General features: G+C 44.9%; 1 protein-coding gene across 3 annotated transcripts in view; it reads right to left on the reverse strand.

Moving 5' to 3' along the window:
- LOC130537230 (LHFPL tetraspan subfamily member 7 protein) overlaps positions 1–19,531 on the reverse strand; it is a 65,454-nt gene extending 45,923 nt beyond the window's left edge. For 2 of the 3 annotated variants that reach the window (XM_057053846.1, XM_057053848.1), the window contains exons 1-2: positions 18,795–19,531; positions 815–953 (exon numbers count right to left, since the gene is read on the reverse strand). In XM_057053846.1, coding sequence (XP_056909826.1) covers positions 815–953; positions 18,795–19,151 — 496 coding nt within the window. In that variant the 5' untranslated portion in view covers positions 19,152–19,531. The remainder of the gene's footprint in view (positions 1–814; positions 954–18,794) is intronic. The other variant, XM_057053845.1, reaches the window with a different exon arrangement.
- Positions 19,532–19,870: the final 339 nt, after the last annotated feature.

The following is a 19,870-nucleotide window of genomic DNA, read 5'->3' on the forward strand; positions in this document are numbered from 1 at the left end:
GCAAGTGCAGCTAAGCATGAATTAGAGAGGCAAAGATTAGCTGATTTGAAAGCCATAGGTGGTGAGGTTAACAAATACTTCATATGTAGAGGAAAGCAAAAGGTAAAAAGCACAAAATGAGGAAAACACACACATCTCTGGTGCTGATCTTGCCTGGGATGACATTTCCAGAACATAGAATTGACATATTAGATTTCCTACAACTTTACCAGGACTTTTTAAAATAAAAATCTAGCGAATTACGCCAGTAAAAATGTAAGCATATAAATGACTTTTTTCTCCAACAGCCGTTAATCTGGCCTGATGCACAAGTCCAGGGCTGTTCGATGACCCCATTCTCTCTGTATTCTGGGCTTTAACATCTGAGTGCTGCCATGTACAGTACATGTTCAATTTATGAGATTAATTTCCTGTTTGAGTGAAAGTGACATCGTGATAAGTCACATGTCACTCTGAACCAATGACCTGTGTTAAGGAGGTGTAATTGTTCTTTTACAGCAGGCTCTAAATCTCTGTGTGCCCTTCCTGCCACAGCTCAGCCCCTGCAGGTACCACACAGCCTCTGGTTGCCTAGCAGCGACTGCTCCTCCAGTTTATTCTTTTGTCTATTTTCTTTTGCTTTTGTTGGTGATGGACACCATCAGCTCTCCTAAAAAGCAATGGTTTGTCTGCTGTGTGATTGCTTCAAACATTTTCCAAGAATCAGAAATTCGAGACTCCACATAAGTCTAGAAGAGAGCCGTTTATCACATGTTTTATCTCCCTGCATCACTGCAGCGTGCACGGCTCTGGCTGAGCTTGCATCTCCACTAACCTGCAGCCATCTGCATGTAGCCGGCCAGGGTGCAGATCCTCCTTTCACACCCTCCGCTGGGCAGGAAGATGGTGACGATGGCCAATAGGGAGCTGACAGCCAGCAGAGCACAGCCGCCGGAACAAAGTACTGCGCTGGTCTGAGGGATACAAACACAAGAGTTTCAGCCTGGCTAGATGTGCCGCAACTAAAACATACAGGAAACTTTAACAGCCTCACCTATTCTGATAATTTAGTCACTACTTTTAATCCACCTTCACTTCAGCAGCAAGTGGTTAGTATCCCATAGGTGTTCTGATTGACCTTTACCCCTCCATTAGTGCCGCGCGTGTTGGTGTGTTCCTTATGCTGCTTTACCTGCACAACCTCTCAAACCCTTCAGCTCCAGTGAAAGGTTCTGCACGTACTTCTCAACACATTTAGCAGTCAAGTTGCCAGAAGAGTGCCGCACACCAGTGGAGTCAGGAAACGGCTCCAGTCCAGATGATTACCATGCAGGCGGAGGTTAGGGAAATGTCTGACATGCACGAGAGAATTACAGCCCTAAAACATGTGTCATTATGCATGTCCCCCCTGTGAGTGACATGAATGGAGGAGGGATGAAAGCGCAGTGATTTCCACGGCTGACGGGATGTTTAATTAGCTTGTTCTGGGTGTTTGGCAGAAAGGCTGCGAGGGGGAGGTGGGCATTACAAAAAATTGCTGCGATGTCGCTGCAATGATGATTATTATTCTTTTGACCTTTGTCTTTGCAAAAACACATGTGTTCCTGTTCACTGGCCCCTGAATCAGCAGTATATTCAGAGTAAAAGCAGGAAATACAGATTAACTGCTTCTACGGTTAAGTATTTTAATTCCTATTTGTTTAAATAAAGACTCAAATTTTGATTTACTGGTTACGAGCCCGGTGCCATTGTGGAGTTTACCACACATTTGGTTGTTTTTGCACCCTGTGTTTAAAGGCCGGACTTTAACTCATCACGCAGGGGGCAGCAGGCAGTTTTAAAATGAGAGTGATGCATTAGCAGCCACACACCGGATGTAGCTTCTCTTTTTCCTCCATTATGATACAACTTGATTTTGGTTCATTTTGTCAAAGATTCTTGTTTGTCTTGAGGAGAGAGAGATGAGGACACAATCAACCTGAAACTGTTGGTTAGTCGGTTGTGCGAAAGCTTTTGACCCCCCCGAGAATAGAATTAGATCAACTAACTGGGACAAAATCCTGCATCATTTGCTTTTGTCAGACCCTTTTTTAAATTTAAAAAAAAAACACTGAAAATTTTTAAAATGAGATGAGAGCAGCTACCATAAAATTACTTTCTGCTCTCTGGACTTAATTTTCCAAAAGCACAAATAATCAAGGAAGCATGAAATAAACAGCCATCTATAAATAGCCATGACAACCCTATAAATGCTAAACTTTTAATAATTCCAATCACCTTGGCAGTGAGAGGGACTACAAAGCTCCTCAGAGACAATCATGTGATCATTGATAATAATCTGAAATACTTCATAGTTGTTCTGATATTTCCTAACATGGACAAAATATGTTTCAGCTTCTTGTTTTGCTCAGTTTGTTCCCAAAGGGAAGATGAAGAAGATACAAGACGCTCGTTAATGGCACTCCTCTTTCGTCGTGCTGGTTGGAGGAATGTCTCCCGTTGTCTCATTGCTTGTCCCTGGTGTTCCTCCCACCTTGCTGTTTTCAATTCACTGTGACACATTAAAGTCTCATCATGTCCCTTGCCGGGGATGCGGGGGCTCAACGGCCGTGGCACACTTTCAGTAAACAACAAAAGACATTTGCCGTGGTCAGCATACATACGGTATACAATGACATGTGTGAATCCTGGATCCACTTTGGAAAAGCAAGAACTAATTCCCATAAACCTAAATAAGTCCACGTGTAAGCTGCTGAATCCAGCTGGATTGATTCAACCACTTCTTTATCTGCAGGCACTAACACATTTTCTGTGTGCCATTTAAATGCAGCTTAAGACACTAAGACAACTCATCACACAGTTATTTTTACTCGAAACTGCCAACATTTCAATTAACGGGGCTCCAATTAATCAACTCGAGAGTGTGCATATTTTGATGAAACAAACTCCTAATCAGCACCATTTTTGCCCTCAAACAATAGGCTGCCTCAGCAGAAGCCCCTTTCCCTCAATTGTAATTGTGATTGCTCAGAGCACAAGTCAATTTAGTAGAAAATGAGACGCCAACAGTACGGGTCCTCTCTGTCTCTGCGATGCTTCCTAAATAGATTGTAATTATGTCTTAATAAATGGCCCCAGCCGCGGCAGTTAGAGCAGGGAAAAGAGAACGAGCTTGCAGACAGACTCATCTTCATCTCAAGGTTCTTCTCGTTACTGGAAACAGAAAACTGGATTTTCAACCATTTTATAAAGTAAACTTTGCCCAGCGAAGGAACTATTAAATTTCAGAAAGCTAGAACAGACCCGACCATGCTGTCAATGCATCAGTAAATAATGAAACGCTGATGAGATCCATTGCTACAGCCTCTGGTGTGTGTCTAAGTCTCCGACCTAAAGCAACTTTATTGGTTTACACTACAGCAATAAGCAGAGACATGGCTAGTTTCAATCCCTCATTCAGGGATTAGACTGCGTGAGTTTCATTGCCTCCTCAATTAGGATGAAGAAGACATGACACGGCAAAGCATGTCTCTTTAATGGAACATTTGAATGAAAAGCTTCAGCTGAGCATAGCCTGACAATTGTTTTTTTTGTTTGTTTGTTTCCTTCATAAAACACAGGTAAAGCACGGCATCAGGCTCTGACAGGGACAACTACACTACTTCAGGTTATTTATGGAGCAGAAGGGCTGAAATGAGACAAGGCGGATCCACTTATAAGCAGACGTACAGATGCACTGTGTAGATCCTTCCTCTGGACTGAGCTTGTGCTGGTCTGATGTCTCATCCTCAGAAACAGCGCTCGCATCAGGATTCAACAGGGTGACCAAGTGGTCACACTTAAGCACCCGTGTTCTGCTTCTCCGAGTCCATTAGTTCAACAACACAGCTTTGAAGAACAACTCTGACGTGTTTCTGCTCTTTCCATCTCACAGGAATTCAAAGACTAGACCGAAAAAGAACCTGAACACTTTCTTTCAGCTTGTTTATCATTTTCCACTGCAGTCCTGATAACCCCCCCATGAGCACTCAGATGACCCCCTCCACACACACACGTGAAAATTAATGTTATGCCAAATACATTGCCAACTTATTGCTTTTTCAGTGTGTGTGTGTGTGTGTGTGTTACACGTGTGTGTATATGTGTGTGTTTATCTCTGAGCTGCTGACTGTGAATGCAGGATGGAGAGGAGGTGAGGAAGAGCAGGGAGCACAGATTAATCACCTGCCAAGTGGACGGAGATTCCAATTGAGCCTTGGGGACAGGCAGCAGATAAGAGGAGACGTTCAGGAGCACTTATGAGGACAGACGCAGGGGGAGTGCCATGGTTCGCACGACAGTAGAGTGATTCAGATCGAGGGACTCAGTTTCCTCGTTTGGATGTGCAGCGCCTGATTCCTGATTTCTTTTCAAATCTGCTGCAACTTTCTGCAGCTTTGTCTCAAACTACCATTGAGCTACAATAAGGTCAAGTTCTGGTTTTAATAGTCACGCTGCGGTGGGAGATGTGAGGAATTTTTATCAAAGTAATGACATTAAATTGAATTATTAAAAAGTGTAAGACTTGAATAATTTAGCAGTTGTACTCTAAGGGTCTGAGGAATTTTTTGCATTTCAGCAAATTCCATTTTAAAAGTACTGAGAGGCTACATTAATCTCACCCTATAGGAGAAGTTGGCCAAATGTCATTTTCATTCTCATGCTTGTTTGGACAAATTTTTGTGTATGCAGTTTTTTCTCATCAGAAATGGGCCTTAGTAAAACTCTTAAAATGTACAACTGCAGCTTTAGTATATTCTCTTGTTTTTCACCATCCAACTACAGTTTTTATTCTTATGTGTTGGAATCAGAAATAGAAAAAGGATTTTTAAGGTCTGGTCCTAAAACGGCAGAGCTCTTCACGACCGCTGAAGTGAATATATGAATTTGATAAATTGCCCATTTAATTTTGCGATCTGGGTCTTTAAGTTGAGACATCAGCTAAAGTGGGCCTTCTCTTAATGAAGCCTTTGGACTGTTTTCAGAAAAGATCCTCAGGTCAGACGTTCAGCCAGCCAGTCTCATCCAAAAACATCACTTATCTCAGAGGGAATACTGTGAGTAAAGCTCTGTCAATTGATTCACACCACTTTATACGAGTTTAAAGTTTTCCCAATGAACCACTGTGGTGGAAAAATCCATCACAAGCTTGGTGTGATATTAAAAATGCTAATATAAACATTGTTAGTTAAAGAAAGAGGAAAAGGGGCATATGCTTTAACTGCTTATGAGCCACCTCTGCTAAATGAGTAAATCTTTCCCAGAGCTTTACATGAAGAGCAGATCACATGTTCTCCTGGGTTCAGGAACAGGAATCAAGACTCAAACCCCAACAACAGAGAGAAACAGTCCCACCATCTTGGAGAGTGCGCCAGCACAGGCTAAACAGCTTCTGCAGGTAAATCACGCCATGTTCCATTTACGGTTGGACTGGTTCCAGTCTGCCAGCTGCATTCCTGCTGGGCCACTGCCCACTTGCTGTAAGGCCTGGGGAGCAGAGGTGACTTTGCGTGTGGACCTGGTGGCCATGAATAAATCTAAATGTTTGTTGACCGTTGAGCTGCAGCTGTACTCTGACCTGTGGAAATGGAGCTGGGGACTGAGATTGGAACTGCAAGATTCTGCAGCATGGTAACGCCAACTTTGGTCTGCATTTTTTTTGTGAGTTTTTTTCCCCAGCATTTCAATGAATTCTGCTTTTTCCCCTCTGTACAACATCTCCAGAGAACTCATTAAAGATTATTTTATACCCTCTCAGCTTTTAAATAAATGAACTCTTCACCCGATACAGAGTAGACATCAACAGAGAGGACCGCGGTAATGATAATGGGCCGCCTGTCAGTGTTGGTTGAAGCGTCAAATACTCACAACCTCTACATGCATATTTCCCACATCAAGGCAATTAAATGTGAGACTAAATATTACTCCAGACAGATTAGTCAGATTAGCACTGCAGGAATACAAACTGCCTGAGGAAACTGCCAGCCTGCCAGAACACACAAGCTTGTGCCCCAAAAAATCAGCAGTGGCGCAGGAAGAGGAAATACATTCTAGCAAGCATCGTCCCAGAGGAGGAAGAGCTTCATGAAGCCCTCAGGTTGTGCAGCACAGATGGTGATTCATATGGGAGAGACCGGAAGGCTACAGGTCAGGCAGGAGAAGCTTCTATTTAAGGTTGTTCAGATGGGAAGGAGTGTGCAGACGTGGTCGAGAAATACAGTGGAGATGAAGAGGGGTTCATTCATAAACAACAGCGCAATCAGGTGTCTGTGTGACTCAGGTGATTCGACATCTATGACCTCCCGGCACCACCAGCTCTTATTCTCATCTCCACCTCCTCTGTATGAAATGTCTTTTGTAGCAGCCACCCTTGAGTGGGTGAGTTGGTGAACGGGTGGGTGGCACGGAATCTTTTTTCTTTCTCTCTCTCTCAATTAAATGCTAGACAACTCCCTGTAAGGGAGGGAGGGAGCATACAGTTGTTGAGCAGGAATATCTAAGCAGAAACTCCCACCCATCGTTCATAATAGATCACAAAGAAGATCTGATAGGAGGATCAAACAGCTGGATCAGGATGGATGGGGGTCCCTTGCAGGCTGCTTTAATGATGACATCCTCAGAGTCAGAGAGGCAGAGACTTTTATTCATCTCTGATAATAGGGTGCTGGTGTTTGGGGGGAGAAAGCTGGGAGAAAAAGGAGCAACCCCAGGCAAAATATTGCCTTTCCTTTCTCTTCTTACTCTCTCAGCGAGCCCTGTAATTGAATTATAGAGTCACTGATACTTCTGTGAGAAGCTCCCCACTCCCCCCTGAATCCCCCCACCAGCCCGAGAATCCATCCCGCTTTGTGTTTTGCCTTTGAAAGGGGACGTTGCTGCAAAATTGATGGAATGTGTGGCGGAAGGATGAGCAAAAGAAGTGCTGATTAAAACAGGGGAGAGAAATGAAGGGCTGGATGGGGGTGATCCTCTGATTTGATCGTTAGGGCAAACATGTGTTTGGCATCCTGGCAAACAGTCGACTAACCGCTTCAATCTGAAGATAATGACGGATCTTGCAGGACTGGGGAGAGATGAGAAGAACCAGAGGAAGTTTCTCACCACAGAACTTCCAAACACATGTCCGCCCCCACCTCTGGACAGTGAGACACATCTGTGATGCAAACTGCATGCTGAGAGCCTGTCCCCAATGTTCTGTTTGGTCTTGTGTACAAGTATTCAGGGCCTTGAACTGTCCCAGGTGGTGCGTGGACACATCAATGGGACTTGTGACAGGGGGCATTTTGAAGTTGTGGGAAAAGGAAGACATGTATAGATTTAGAGATCTGGTCTCTAAACCTCAGTTAAACTCATTTATCCAAAGCAGCAGTTATGGCGTTATGTGACCACGTGCAAGCAGGAATGTTGAAAGAGAGCATGAGAGATTTGTCCTTTAGCTCTCACAGAGAGGAACACTCACCCGGCCCAGCTTGCTCTTGCATTTATGCATGATCAGCACTACTGCTGGTCCCAAGTGCTCATTTCATAATTCATGCATACTCTACTGTAGCAACTGGAAATGCTACTTTATCTGCCTGCACCACTCTACTTTATTTTATCAACACGTCAGCTGGATGAAGTTACACTCCAGTTACACCAAAATTTCACAATCTCCCCCCAAATGGAAACACAGCTCCAGGACAATGTCTGCAAAAATCCCGAACCCTTGTCAGTTTCATCACATTGTGGACCTGGTAAATTAAATTTCCACAGAGCTAATGAGCTGGTTACCAGGTCTGGATTAGAGTTGCATCAGCTTGATCATGATGAAGCGCTGCATGCAAGAAACCGGGAGAGCCTGGAGAGCCTGGAGGGCCTGGACCTCCCCCTGGAACCTCTGAGCACAGTGTAGCTGGACAACAACTAAAATGACAGCCTTCATCATGATGCAGCAGGTCACTGATGAAGCTCTCTTCTGGAAATGTCTGTCACCTACTGGGCAAACTGGTTGATCACAAAGCATGCCATTCATTATGCTTCTTCCTAATGGGAACACAGGAAAAAGTCCCAACCTCATCCAACTTATATCCAGGATGTCACACGGCTCAAAGAAAATCCAAACATCTTTGCCTGCACCATACTAATCTTTTCTAATGACTCAGCTGTGTTTATGGATATGCCCATTAACACAAGAACATTATCCTCTTCACAGCAGCAGAGCAGGAAATTAACTTTTTTATTGGAAAATATTTCTCCGCTCTAAGCTGGTTCAAGCAGGAAAGATACAGTTGAAAAGGCAAAGCTAGCAGCATTATAACACACATTTATTGCTCTGTGAAGCTTCAGCTCTTTTCAGAAAGTTTGAATTTGAAAAAAAAAACCCAATGCAATAACCATTAATGCACAAAAGCATGAATAATAGTTCATACAAGGTTCAAGCAGCCTGGCCTCAGTGACAGCGGAGGAAAGATTTTACTCCCCAGCAGAAAATATGAAGAGAAGCAGCAATTCTCACCTGGCCTCCAAACCTAAATGTTTAACTGTATTGCAGGTGATCTGTGTCCCATCCAGAGGATTGTTCTTTAATGCTTGACATGTCTGAACTGTCTGATGGCTTCGAAGTTAGTTCAAAGCCAAAATCTTGACATCTCCCTTTATGGAACGTGTGGATTTTTTTGCTCTGAAGCCTGCACCGCTCTCTCCAGCATTCAGAAGGAAAGTTGAGTTTGAGGGGCTCAGATGTGGATGCAGATCCCAGGGGCCATGTGTTTTGATATTGCTGCATTTCCAAAAGGCTAAGAAAATAGAGCAGTAAAACGATATTGACACAGGAGCAAGAAAAATGGAGCTGGTTCCATCTAAGCCAGTGTCTGTTTAAAACCTGTTTTCCCTGCAGAATGTCAGATTTAAGATGTGGATTTACCACATCAAAGCAGCAATAACTGCCGCTCTAAACTTGCTTACCTGCAGGCCCAGTGAAGGACGGCAGGAGGGCCCACTTCTGTGCTCTGAGCCACATGGACGACATCATTTATGTTAAAAACAGGGAGAAGATGCTCTTTGCTAAATCAATACATTAATACCCGCAGGGGCCACTGTGAAGGCAACGGAAACGACAGGCCGCTTAACAAATGGACATCAGGCCTGCCAGAGCCCGCTGAGTCAGCACGCTTCAGCACCTCATTCTGTCATTTCCCATCAGGTAGACGGCTCGCTGTCTACCTGGGAACTGCTGATCAGAGGCCCTTAAAGATCACCAGAGTAAAGAGTGTAATTCATGACTGGAATAAGCGCTTATGGCTGGGCGCGCTGGCTGCCTCTGGGAGCCCGGCCAACATTTAAAGACACATCTCATGTCTGCTGGTGGGGTACAGCACTTCCTTCTGGCAGCTTTCATCCCAGCATGTTTTATGCTACAGCTTCCAAATATCGCTGATGACTGATCACAGGCTGCAGGTAAAGCCTATCTCTGAAGGCAGATCACACATCACATTGTCCTCTGCACAGGCTGATGTGCTGCTGACAATTTAGTACCGGGTGGGTCCATTTGAGGTACTTTAGTGGCCAAAACTTTATTTATGCTACCTTAACATGCAAGAAATTATACACAATCACATGATATAATTAGTGTTCTACTATAAAGTGGCAAAGATGGCTAGCCAGTGGCTAGCCAGGGCGGCTGGGTGACGGTTCGCAGAAAGCGTAGCCCAAAACAAAGGCCCACGGCCACGGGGGCCAGAGCGGGCGATATAGAAGCAAATTTATGGCTGCTGGCGAGACGTAAACGTAAATTTGGTAAAATTATTATTCACTTCGGAGCCAACGACACCCAGCTTCATCAGTCGGAGGTCACCAAAATTAACATAGAGTCATAGGTGTGCAACTATGCAAAAATGATGTTGGACTCCATAGCATTCTCTGGCCCCCTCCCCAATCTGGCCAGCGATAGATGTTTAGCTGCATGTCGTCGCTCGTCGGCTGGCTGTCACGGTGGTGCCCCGAAAACCAGGTGGCCTTTATAGACAATTGGAGCACTTTTTGGGGAAAGCCTGCAAGGGACCCCCTAGCCAGGGCGGCTGGGTGACGGTTCGCAGGAAGTGTAGCCCAAACCAAAGGCCCACTGGTGCACCACCAACCACTTCCTGTGGCTAACCGCTTTTCCTCACTCGGCGACACACCCACTGAGAAACCGACTCTGGTCATTGGCGACTTTGTTTTATGCTACGTGAAGCCAACTCCAGCGACCATAGTTAAGTGCATTCCGAGGGCCAGAGCGGGCGACATAGAAGCCAATCTAAAGCTGCTGGCGAGAAGTAAATGTAAATTCGGTAAAGTTATTATTCACATCGGAGCAAACGATATCCGTCTTCGTAAGTCAGAGGCCAAAATTAACATACGTAGAGTCGGTGTGCAATTACGCAAAAACAATGTCGGACTCCGTAGCATTCTCTGGTTCCCTCCCCAATCTGGCCAGCGATGAAATGTTTAGTCGCATGTCGTCACTTTGCTGCTGGCTGTCACAGTGGTGCACCGAAAACCAGGTGGCCTTTATAGACAATTGGAGCACTTTTTGGGGAAAACCCGGTCTGATTAGGAGAGACGGTATCCATCCCACACGGGATGGTGCCTCTCTCATTTCTAGTAATTTGTCTAATTTTATTAGACCCAAAGTGACCTGACAATCCAGGGTCCAGACCAGGATGCAGAGTTGTAGTCTTACACACCTCTCTGCTGCTTCCGTAGAACCCTCATCCACCAACAATAACATATTTAACACTATAGAGGTAGTCTCTGTTCCACGGTTAAAAGTTTACCAAGCACAGAGCAGGGGAGCGGTTAATCACCATAATCTTATTAAAATTAATACTAAAGCACAAGTTGGAGAAACTAATATCACAATTAAGTGTGGACTGTTAAATATTAGATCTCTTTTGTGTAAATCCCTGTTAGTGCACAACCTGATAGCGGATCATCACATTGATTTATTTTGTCTTACTGAGACCTGGCTTCAGGAGGAGTATGTTAGCTTAAATGAATCTACTCCTCCTACCCATCTTAATTATCATATTCCTCGTGTTACTGGTCGAGGAGGGGGAGTGGCAGCAGTCTATCACTCCAAGTTATTAGTTAATCCTAGACCAAAATATGGCTCCAGTTCATTTGAAAGCCTGACTCTTGGCATCACCCATCTGAACTGGAAGGCAGAAAAGCCACTTCTGTTTGTAGTTGTATATTGGCCCCCTGCTGGGCCACATTCAGAGTTCCGTCTGAGTTCTCTGATTTCTTATCTGACTTGGTCCTTAGAACGGACAAAGTCATTATCATTGGAGACTTTAATATCCATGTAGACGTTGTAAATGACAGCTTTAGAAATGGCTTCATTTCATTACTTGAGTCAGTTGGTTTCCTCCAGCAGATAAACCAACCAACTCATAGCTTAAACCACACCTTAGATCTAGTTCTGACTTATGGTGTTGAGGTAGAACATGTGTCAGTGTTCCCTCAGAACCCACTCGTGTCAGACCATTCTTTGATCACTTTTACATTTATGATTAAGGATTCTTCTATGCTCAGAGCACAGTCTTACTATAGCAGATGTCTTTCAGATAATGCTGTAGCCAAGTTTAAGGAAGCAATCCCTGTGCTAATCCCAGGACCACCGTGTGTTTCCCCAAGGATCAATCATTATAATCTTATCCCTGCTGAGGTTGACTCTATTGTTGAAGGTGTAGCAACCTCACTGAGAATCACGCTTGATTCTGTTGCCCCCCTGAAAAAGAAAATAGTAAATCAGAGGAGGTGTGCCCTCTGGTATAATTCACATATCAGGACCCTCAAGCAGAAAGCGCATAGACTAGAAAGGAAGTGGCATTCTTGTAAAATCGACAGCTATCATACAGCCTGGAAAGACAGTCTGTTCTGGGTTTACAAAAAGGCCCTCTGTAAGGATAGAACAGCTTATTTTTCTTCTTTAATTGGGGATAATAAGAACAACCCCAGGTTTCTTTTCAGCACTGTGGCCAAATTAACTAAGAGTCACAGTGTTTTAGATCCACATATCCCCTCTTCCCTTAGTGGTGAAGACTTCATGAGCTTCTTCACTGATAAAGTTCTAGCTATCAGAGAAAAAGCTAACCAGGCCATCCCGACAACTGGACCATCACCAGACGTGCTGACTGTGGAAACATACAGGTTCTCCAACGAGCCCTTAAACTCCTTCAGCCCTATATATTTTTCTGAGGCGTCATCACTAATTCAGAAATCCAAAACCACCACGTGTCTTTTAGATCCCATCCCAACACACCTGTTGAAGGATGTTTTACCATTGATAGGCAGCTCTATCCTGGACCAGATCAATGGTTCTTTAGTGTCAGGTTATGTACCCCGGTCCTACAAGGTTTAAGTGATTAAGCCGTTGCTTAAAATAACATCACTGGATCCTGACATATTAGTAAATTATAGGCCAATAGCCAACCTTCCTTTTATCTCTAAAGTTCTTGAGAAGGTGTTGGTGACTCAGTTACTGGAGCACCTGCAGAGGAACAGCCTGTTTGAGATGTTTCAGTCAGGCTTTAGTGTCACAGCTGCGGGCAATCATGCCCGTGAGTCGCTTCGCCCCGCACACCTGTTGTGCATCTGGACATTAATGAGCTCTCTTCTTAATCCCCGGAGGCACACCTGCTCCCTGCCAGATCGTTATTCGTGTTCCGATGACTTTCCAGTGTATTCCTGTTTGCCTGCCTGCCCAGTTCTGACCTTGCCTGTTCCTGACCATTCTGTTTTGCCTGCTCCCCGGTAAACTCTGTCTGCCTTCTGCCTGATCTCGGCCTTGCCTGTCCCCGACTATTCTGTTCTGCTCACTTCCCGGTGAATCATGTCTGTTGTCTGTTTCTGACAATAAAGCGGTGTTCAGACAAACTCGTGTGTCGCATTTGGGTTCTCATCTGGTTCACGACACTTTAGAGCTCATCACAGCACTGAAACAGCACAAAGTTACTAATGATCTTCTCATAGCTTCAGATCATGGACTGGTCTCTATGCCGGTTCTGCTGGATCTCAGTGCTGCTTTTGATACAGTTGATCACAGCATCCTGTTACAGAGACTGGAACATGTGATTGGGATTAAAGGGACAGCACTAGACTGGTTTAGATCATATTTATCTGATAGATACCAGTTTGATCATGTCCATGGTGGTCCCTCTTCATACAGTAGGGTTAGCCACGGAGTTCCTCAAGGTTCTACTTAGGGAACATTATTCGGCAGCATGGGATAAATTTTCAGTGTTTTGCTGATGAAACTCAGCTTTATTTATCCATGAAACCAGAGGAGACAGAGAAGTTAGTGAAGCTTCAGACCTGTCTTAAAGACATAAAGTCCTGGATGTCTTCAAATTTCCTCCTCCTTAACTCAGGAAAAACTGAGGTCATGGTGTTTGGTCCTGAACCTCTCAGGGATAGATTAGATCACATGATCACTCTAGATGGTATCTCATTAACATCTAGTCTCTCTGTGAGGAATCTTGGAGTAACTTTTGACCAAAATCTCTCCTTCAACTCACATATTAAAACAGTCTCTAGAAGTGCCTTTTTTCACTTGAGAAACATCACAAAGATCAGGAAGCTACTGACGCGGCATGAAGCTGAAAGGTTAGTCCATGCATTTGTCACTTCCAGGCTGGACTATTGTAATTCTTTATTATCAGGGTGTCCAAACAACTCTTTAAGAAAATGCTGCAGCCAGAGTTCTGACAGGTATTGACAAAAGAGATCACATAACTCCTGTACTGGCGTCTCTTCATTGGCTGCCCGTTAAATTTAGAATAATTTTAAAAACCCTTCTTTTGACCTACAAGGTCCTCAGAGAACTAGCTTCATCCTACCCGGAGGAGCTAGTGATACCTTACCAGCCCAATAGACCGCTCCGCTCTCAGAATGCTGGTCTACTTGTGGTTCCCAGAGTTTCTAGGAGCAGAATAGGGGGCCGAGCATTTAGCTACCAGGCCCCACTGCTATGGAACCAGCTCCCTGTCCAGGTACGGGAGGCTGACTCCATCGCTACTTTTAAGATTAGGCTTAAAACCTACCTCTTTGAAATAGCTTATTGTTACTAATTCTGTAGTTCCATTTACTATTATAGACAGACAAATTATCATACTTAGGGGGTCGTCTAATCATTAGGTTAACATTTTAGCTATGCTGTTATAGGCCAAGGTTGCCGGGGTCCGGAAACATGATCACCTGACAGGCCTCTGTCACCCCACTGGGTCATGGTTTCCTCTCCTCTTCTCTCTTTTCCTCTCCTTTCCTCCTCATCAAGCAGACTAGTTATGCTGATTCCTGTGTAGTTTTTCTGCCCCCCCCCCCCCCCCCCCCCGTATTCATTTACAGGTATCGCCGCCTTCGGAGCTGCATGACGACCTCCGGCCCTGCTGACCCACTGTATAAATACTGTATTTTTGTATGTGTTTCTGTGCTCTGTGCCCGTCCTCTCCTCTCCTTTAATCTCCTCTCCTCTCCCCTCCCCCTCCCCCTCTCCCTCTCCTCTCCTCTCCTCTCCTCTCCTTCTCCCTCTTCTCTCCTCTCTCTCTACCCCTACCCAGCCGGCCATCAGCAGGAGGGTCCCCCGACATGAGCCTGGTCCTGCTCAAGGTTTCTTCCTGTTAAAGGGGAGTTTTTCCTTGCCACTGTTGCTTGTCTGGGGTTAGGCCCTGGGATTCTGGAAAGCGCCTTGAAACAATTTTGATTGTAAAAGACGCTATATAAATAAAGATTGATTTGATTTGATTTGAGATGTGAAACAATATTACCGCTAGAGGGCGGTACTTTCCCATTCACTGACTTGTGTGTCCCTTAAATACGGACAAATTTTATGAGACAACCTAGGTTGTCAAGACCCCCACACTTGGTTTATTTTACAATAAAGAAAAAATGACTAATTTGGGCCTTGATGTGTCACAGCTACTGGTAAATACCACAATGCGCTCACAAGAGACGCTACCAGTTCTATCTGACACGTCCTTCCCACCAGTTCCAGCACATCCTACACTTTCTACGTATCCACTGCATACTCCAGCTGGACTGTATCATATGCAAAGGGTGAATGAACAAGAGGTGAACAAAAGCCAATTTTAGCCCCACTCACACATAACTTTTCCACTGGTGTATGCTCACCCCTGAGACCAGGACCTTGAAGCAAACATGCCCTGTATCATTGAGTCAGTGGGCCACATTTCACACAAGACTTGCTCTCAATAGACACGCATCTCTCATCTCTAGTGCCGCCTCTCGCTCTCCGACCGGAGTCGTCCGCTTCGAGCTACTACTCTAAGTCAGGCGAGCAGGCAGGCGAATGCAACTCTTTGCTCATTTATTGGAGGCTGGGACGTCTTTGTCCCATCATGCACCCACCAGCCATCCGCAGACAGCCTGAACAACAGCTCCATGAAGAGACGGCAGTAAAAAACGTGACCCTTGACCCCCACGTCTATCGTCCTCCCCACTGTGTTCTTTCTCTCTTGATGGAAGAGCACAGACAACAGGATGCCTGATTAAAGGTTTGGGAGGAGCAGGCTAGGAAACAGGAGCTGTTAGCTGCCGTGTTTCCACGTCCTTTTATGTGATGGGCTGAAAAGAGTCCAGTGAATATGGATGATGGCTGCTTTTGTGCCACTGAGTGGTTGTGGCTGTCTTTTAGAATCTATTATAGGTGCTGTTTTCATGGGCAACATCAGAGAGGATTTTATTAAATATCCCAGTTTCTGTTCTTTTCTGAACTCTGGCAGCATAAACTTGTGATTACAGCATCAGAGCTGACACACCTGTGTAAGAACATAGAAATGGCTTTTTTTGATCCATGATGGTCGCCAAATTTTCTTTAGTGTCACTGAAACCTGTGTTTCCAAGCCCTGTAATTATGTGCGTTGAGTTCAGGGATACACTTTGATTGTCCAATCTGTAAAGCTAAGAGATGAATGAGGTCAGCAGTGAAAAGCAGCCGGATGGAGGAGTCAGACTGGAATATGACACATGCATTAGACTCCGTCACATGGCCGTAATGGCAGACGTGCTTACACACAAATGGCTTTCACTGCCCAAGTTGGCTATTAGCATTAGCAGTTAGGGTGACAGTTATAGAAAGAGAAATACATTGATGCTCCACAGAATAAGTGTGCACGTATCGCAGGATCTTCCCGGCCTCGTGGCGCACTCTGAGCAGAGACCATTCATTCCCACTTTTATTCAGACGGATCAATCAGACAGCACTCCCACTGGTGACTCCATGCCTCAAATCTGCTGTCTACTAACAGGATGCTACGATGTCAGGAGGCAGGGACTTGTGTCATATCTGGGTTAAGAGATTAGTTTTTAATAACTGAATATTGACTTTTTCCACTGCGATCAGTGACAGTTGCACAACGACCAGACTTCTGAACTGTGAAGGAAAAACTCTCAAAATCATTAACAGTGTAAAAAAGTCTGTTTCTCAGCTGCTAACTGTGAAACTTAGATACTTTTGAAAGAAGAGAGAGAGAGAGAGGAGAGAGAGAGAGAAGCAAATTAGATTATTTTCCCTTATTGAAGCAGCCTGGATGGAGGACAGAACGGAACCTTATTTTTCTCCCCTGGTTTCTTAATCATTCATAGAAGCCTTTTCTTAAAAAAGAAAAATCAATAGCCTCCTTTCCAGAACAGGACAAAATCGGAGCATTTCGGTGTGAAATGCCATTTAACTGACCAGAACAGACCTCACTCAGCGTGAAGACACATCTGATGAACTCTGATTTAAGGCGGTAGAGTCCAGGTCGCACATTTTACACACCCAAACAAACATTTCACACAGGTTGGTATTAATTAAAGATGGCAGAAGCCACACAAAAGAGCTTCATTTAATCAATTATCTTTGTGCTTAAAACCAGCTCTGGCCCACTGAGTGGTGAAATGACGTTTGCAGCGTCTCGCAGGGTTTATGCACCACTTACATCTTCCTCTCTGGTGGTCATTAGCCATGTTGAAACATCTCCAGTAATGTCCATAATTTATCTTTTCTTCCATGTGGGATAGACAGCATTGCCCAATTGTTTTGCCTCTAGTGGTAAAGGATGCCAGCCTCTTTGGCACAGATCTGCATTGACAGGAAAACAAACCACAGACAAACTTTTCCAATGGTAGTTTCTGGAGCTCTCCCACTATTCACCAAACATTCAACTTTGACACGTAGTCAGCATGTACAAGGACCCAGTAAACACATGCAAAGCACCAAGACAGAGCACCTCCTGTTTCCACACACTTGGCTCCTTCCAACAGAGGCCAGGCTAATCCAGCGCCAGCGTTTAGTGCTGTGCGACAGCTGAAAGCACACATGCTGTTAGCAAGTTCAGGTGAAAATGTTCTCTGGCAGACATCCGCCTTCGCACTCAGCTCACATCCCTCAGTCGACATGCTCAGCCTGCATAAGGCCCAGGCACAAGATCAGCCACCAACAGGATGAGGAGACAATCTTTACAATCCATCTGACTGCATTCCTGAATTCCCCTAAGAGATTAGAAGCTTCCTGAGGGAAGCTGTCAGTATCACAAGATTTGCCAACATGCATTTAAGCCGACGTTATGTTAGAACATAGAGCTTTAGAGATGCTTGCTGAAATCCATGAATCTGTTTTTGAATTTCTACATGAAAAACAGAAAGCATGGACTTATGTAAAAGACAACACTGATCATCTCAAGATGTCACTCATGGCCGGCTGAGGCGGTGTTAATGTATGAGCGCGTATGGCGACCATTGGAACTGGATCAGAGTGATTTCTTGTACAGATCTGCTAACGCCCAGAGAGGATGCTGGTCAAGCCTGTCAAGAGGCCAAAGGCAGGGGTATTTTTCTGTGGTCAAGACCAAGCATGAGCAGGAATTGGGAGCTGACTTACTGATAGCTGACTATCAAAGAAAATACTACCCATTTGAACCTTATTAGCATCAACTCACTCTCCAGCGCTCCAGCATGTGAGACAGAATCTGAGAATCCACCTGTAAAAACAAACCCTCTGCTACATTCTTCCCTGTGAGGACAAGTGCTACAATCACACCATGCACTTATAATATCTCCCTTTCAAATGCTAATGCCTCCTCATGCATAAATCATGACTCCAGAGGTGGCTTCTGCCTTAATCAGAGAATTCTTGCATTAGGAGGAAATTCATCCAACAACTTCCCTGAGCAGTCAACACCCCAGACGGACTTCTCTAAAGATGGTCAAATGTTTTTGAATCTGATAACAACCTCCACAGCACACCAAAATCCTGTAGTGTCACCAAACCGACCTCTCTGAGACGTTGTAAGCAGCATCTGTGTGTGTGCGCGCGTGTGTGTGTTTATACAACACATTGAGAGGCAGGTGCTGCTCCTTGTGATCAGCATCATGCACCATCACCCAGAATGTGTTTTCAGGGAAACTGACACAGAAGGACCATCAGTGTCACAGTGACGATCATCTCACGTCAGTCACTCACATGGCCCGTGTGTGTGTGTGTGTGTGTGTGGTGAGGTACAGAGGACACTCCACAGCTTTTATTGCCGACCATCAGAATCTATAAATAAATCAGCCCAGTTTCTCTTGATATAGTTAATCATGATCATGCATCTTTTTGATTTAATGTGTCACAATGGATCATGCTTTACTTGGAAGTAATAAAATATTTAGTCATTAGTTGAATGTGATTAAATAGTTTGGTTTGAGTGGGCCTCAGCATAAATGACTGGTTTAGTTTTGCCTTGTCATCCATTCAGGTGTATCTGCAGATGTACCTGCCAGGAGCTGGAGGGGATCTCTGCGAATTTCCCCAGTCCCCCGAAGGTGTAGCATCGGTACATGTGATCCAGAGACTCCGAGCAGTGCCACAGTAAGCCGAAGCTCACTGAGTCCTTGGTGCTGTAATGGTGGGGATGGTGGTGGTGGTTCTTCAGCTGGTCCTTAACAATCCAGGCAGGAGATATGAAGCTGAAGCTGCAGACAGCCACCAGAGCGGAGGAGAGGAGCACCCAGAAGCAACCCACACAGCTGAACATGGTGGCAGCTCGGGCCACAAAGCCCGCGGAGAGACCCAAATCGACCCCGAACCGGACTTCGTCTTCTTTCTTTTCCCTGCCCAGGAGCGAATGCATCTGGAGCTCACACCTTCAAGAGCGGGACTTCAACTTGGTCAGGTCCGCCAGGGCTGCGCTGTGTGTGTCCAGAGCATCTGGAAATTCTGCAAGAGAACGTCTAAAACACATCAGCAAGGTGAGAGTAAACTCAAGTCATACGCCCTTTTCTTTCTTCCACTGCTGCCAAGAGAAACGCCCGGATCATCAGGAGGAAAAAAACTCGGGCTCCCTAGACCTGGTAGAGGAGTGTCAGGGCAGGTGGAGATTGGGTGAGAGCTGCGGACACGAACATGTCCCGGAGCCGCTTCCTCCCCCGATGCTCCTCTGAGGCTGCACTCACTGACTCAGCCTCTGCTCGGACTCACAGGCGCGCGCTGAGCTGCCGGAGGTGCGTCTGCACATCGTCAAGATCGCGGAACTTACGCAACTACTATTTCCGGGGATTTCCAAAATTAATGAAAAATCGAAAGCGCGAAAAGTCGGTACAGTATACTTAAACCAAAGGAGAAAACTTGTTAACTCCAAAATATTCCACTAGTTTTACTTTCTGCTTTAAATGTCCGGCAGAGTTTCTCAAATATAAAAACCATCTTGGTTTAATGACAGCATTTTTTTAACAAGAGACATCCTTGTGATAGATAGATAGATAGATAGATAGATAGATAGATAGATAGATAGATAGATAGATAGATAGATGTAGTTAAGCATTGCTTTTATTCTGAAGGCGTCAAAAGTAT

The sequence above is a fragment of the Takifugu flavidus genome, chromosome 14 (assembly GCF_003711565.1).
Source record: "Takifugu flavidus isolate HTHZ2018 chromosome 14, ASM371156v2, whole genome shotgun sequence".
NCBI lineage: Eukaryota > Metazoa > Chordata > Actinopteri > Tetraodontiformes > Tetraodontidae > Takifugu > Takifugu flavidus.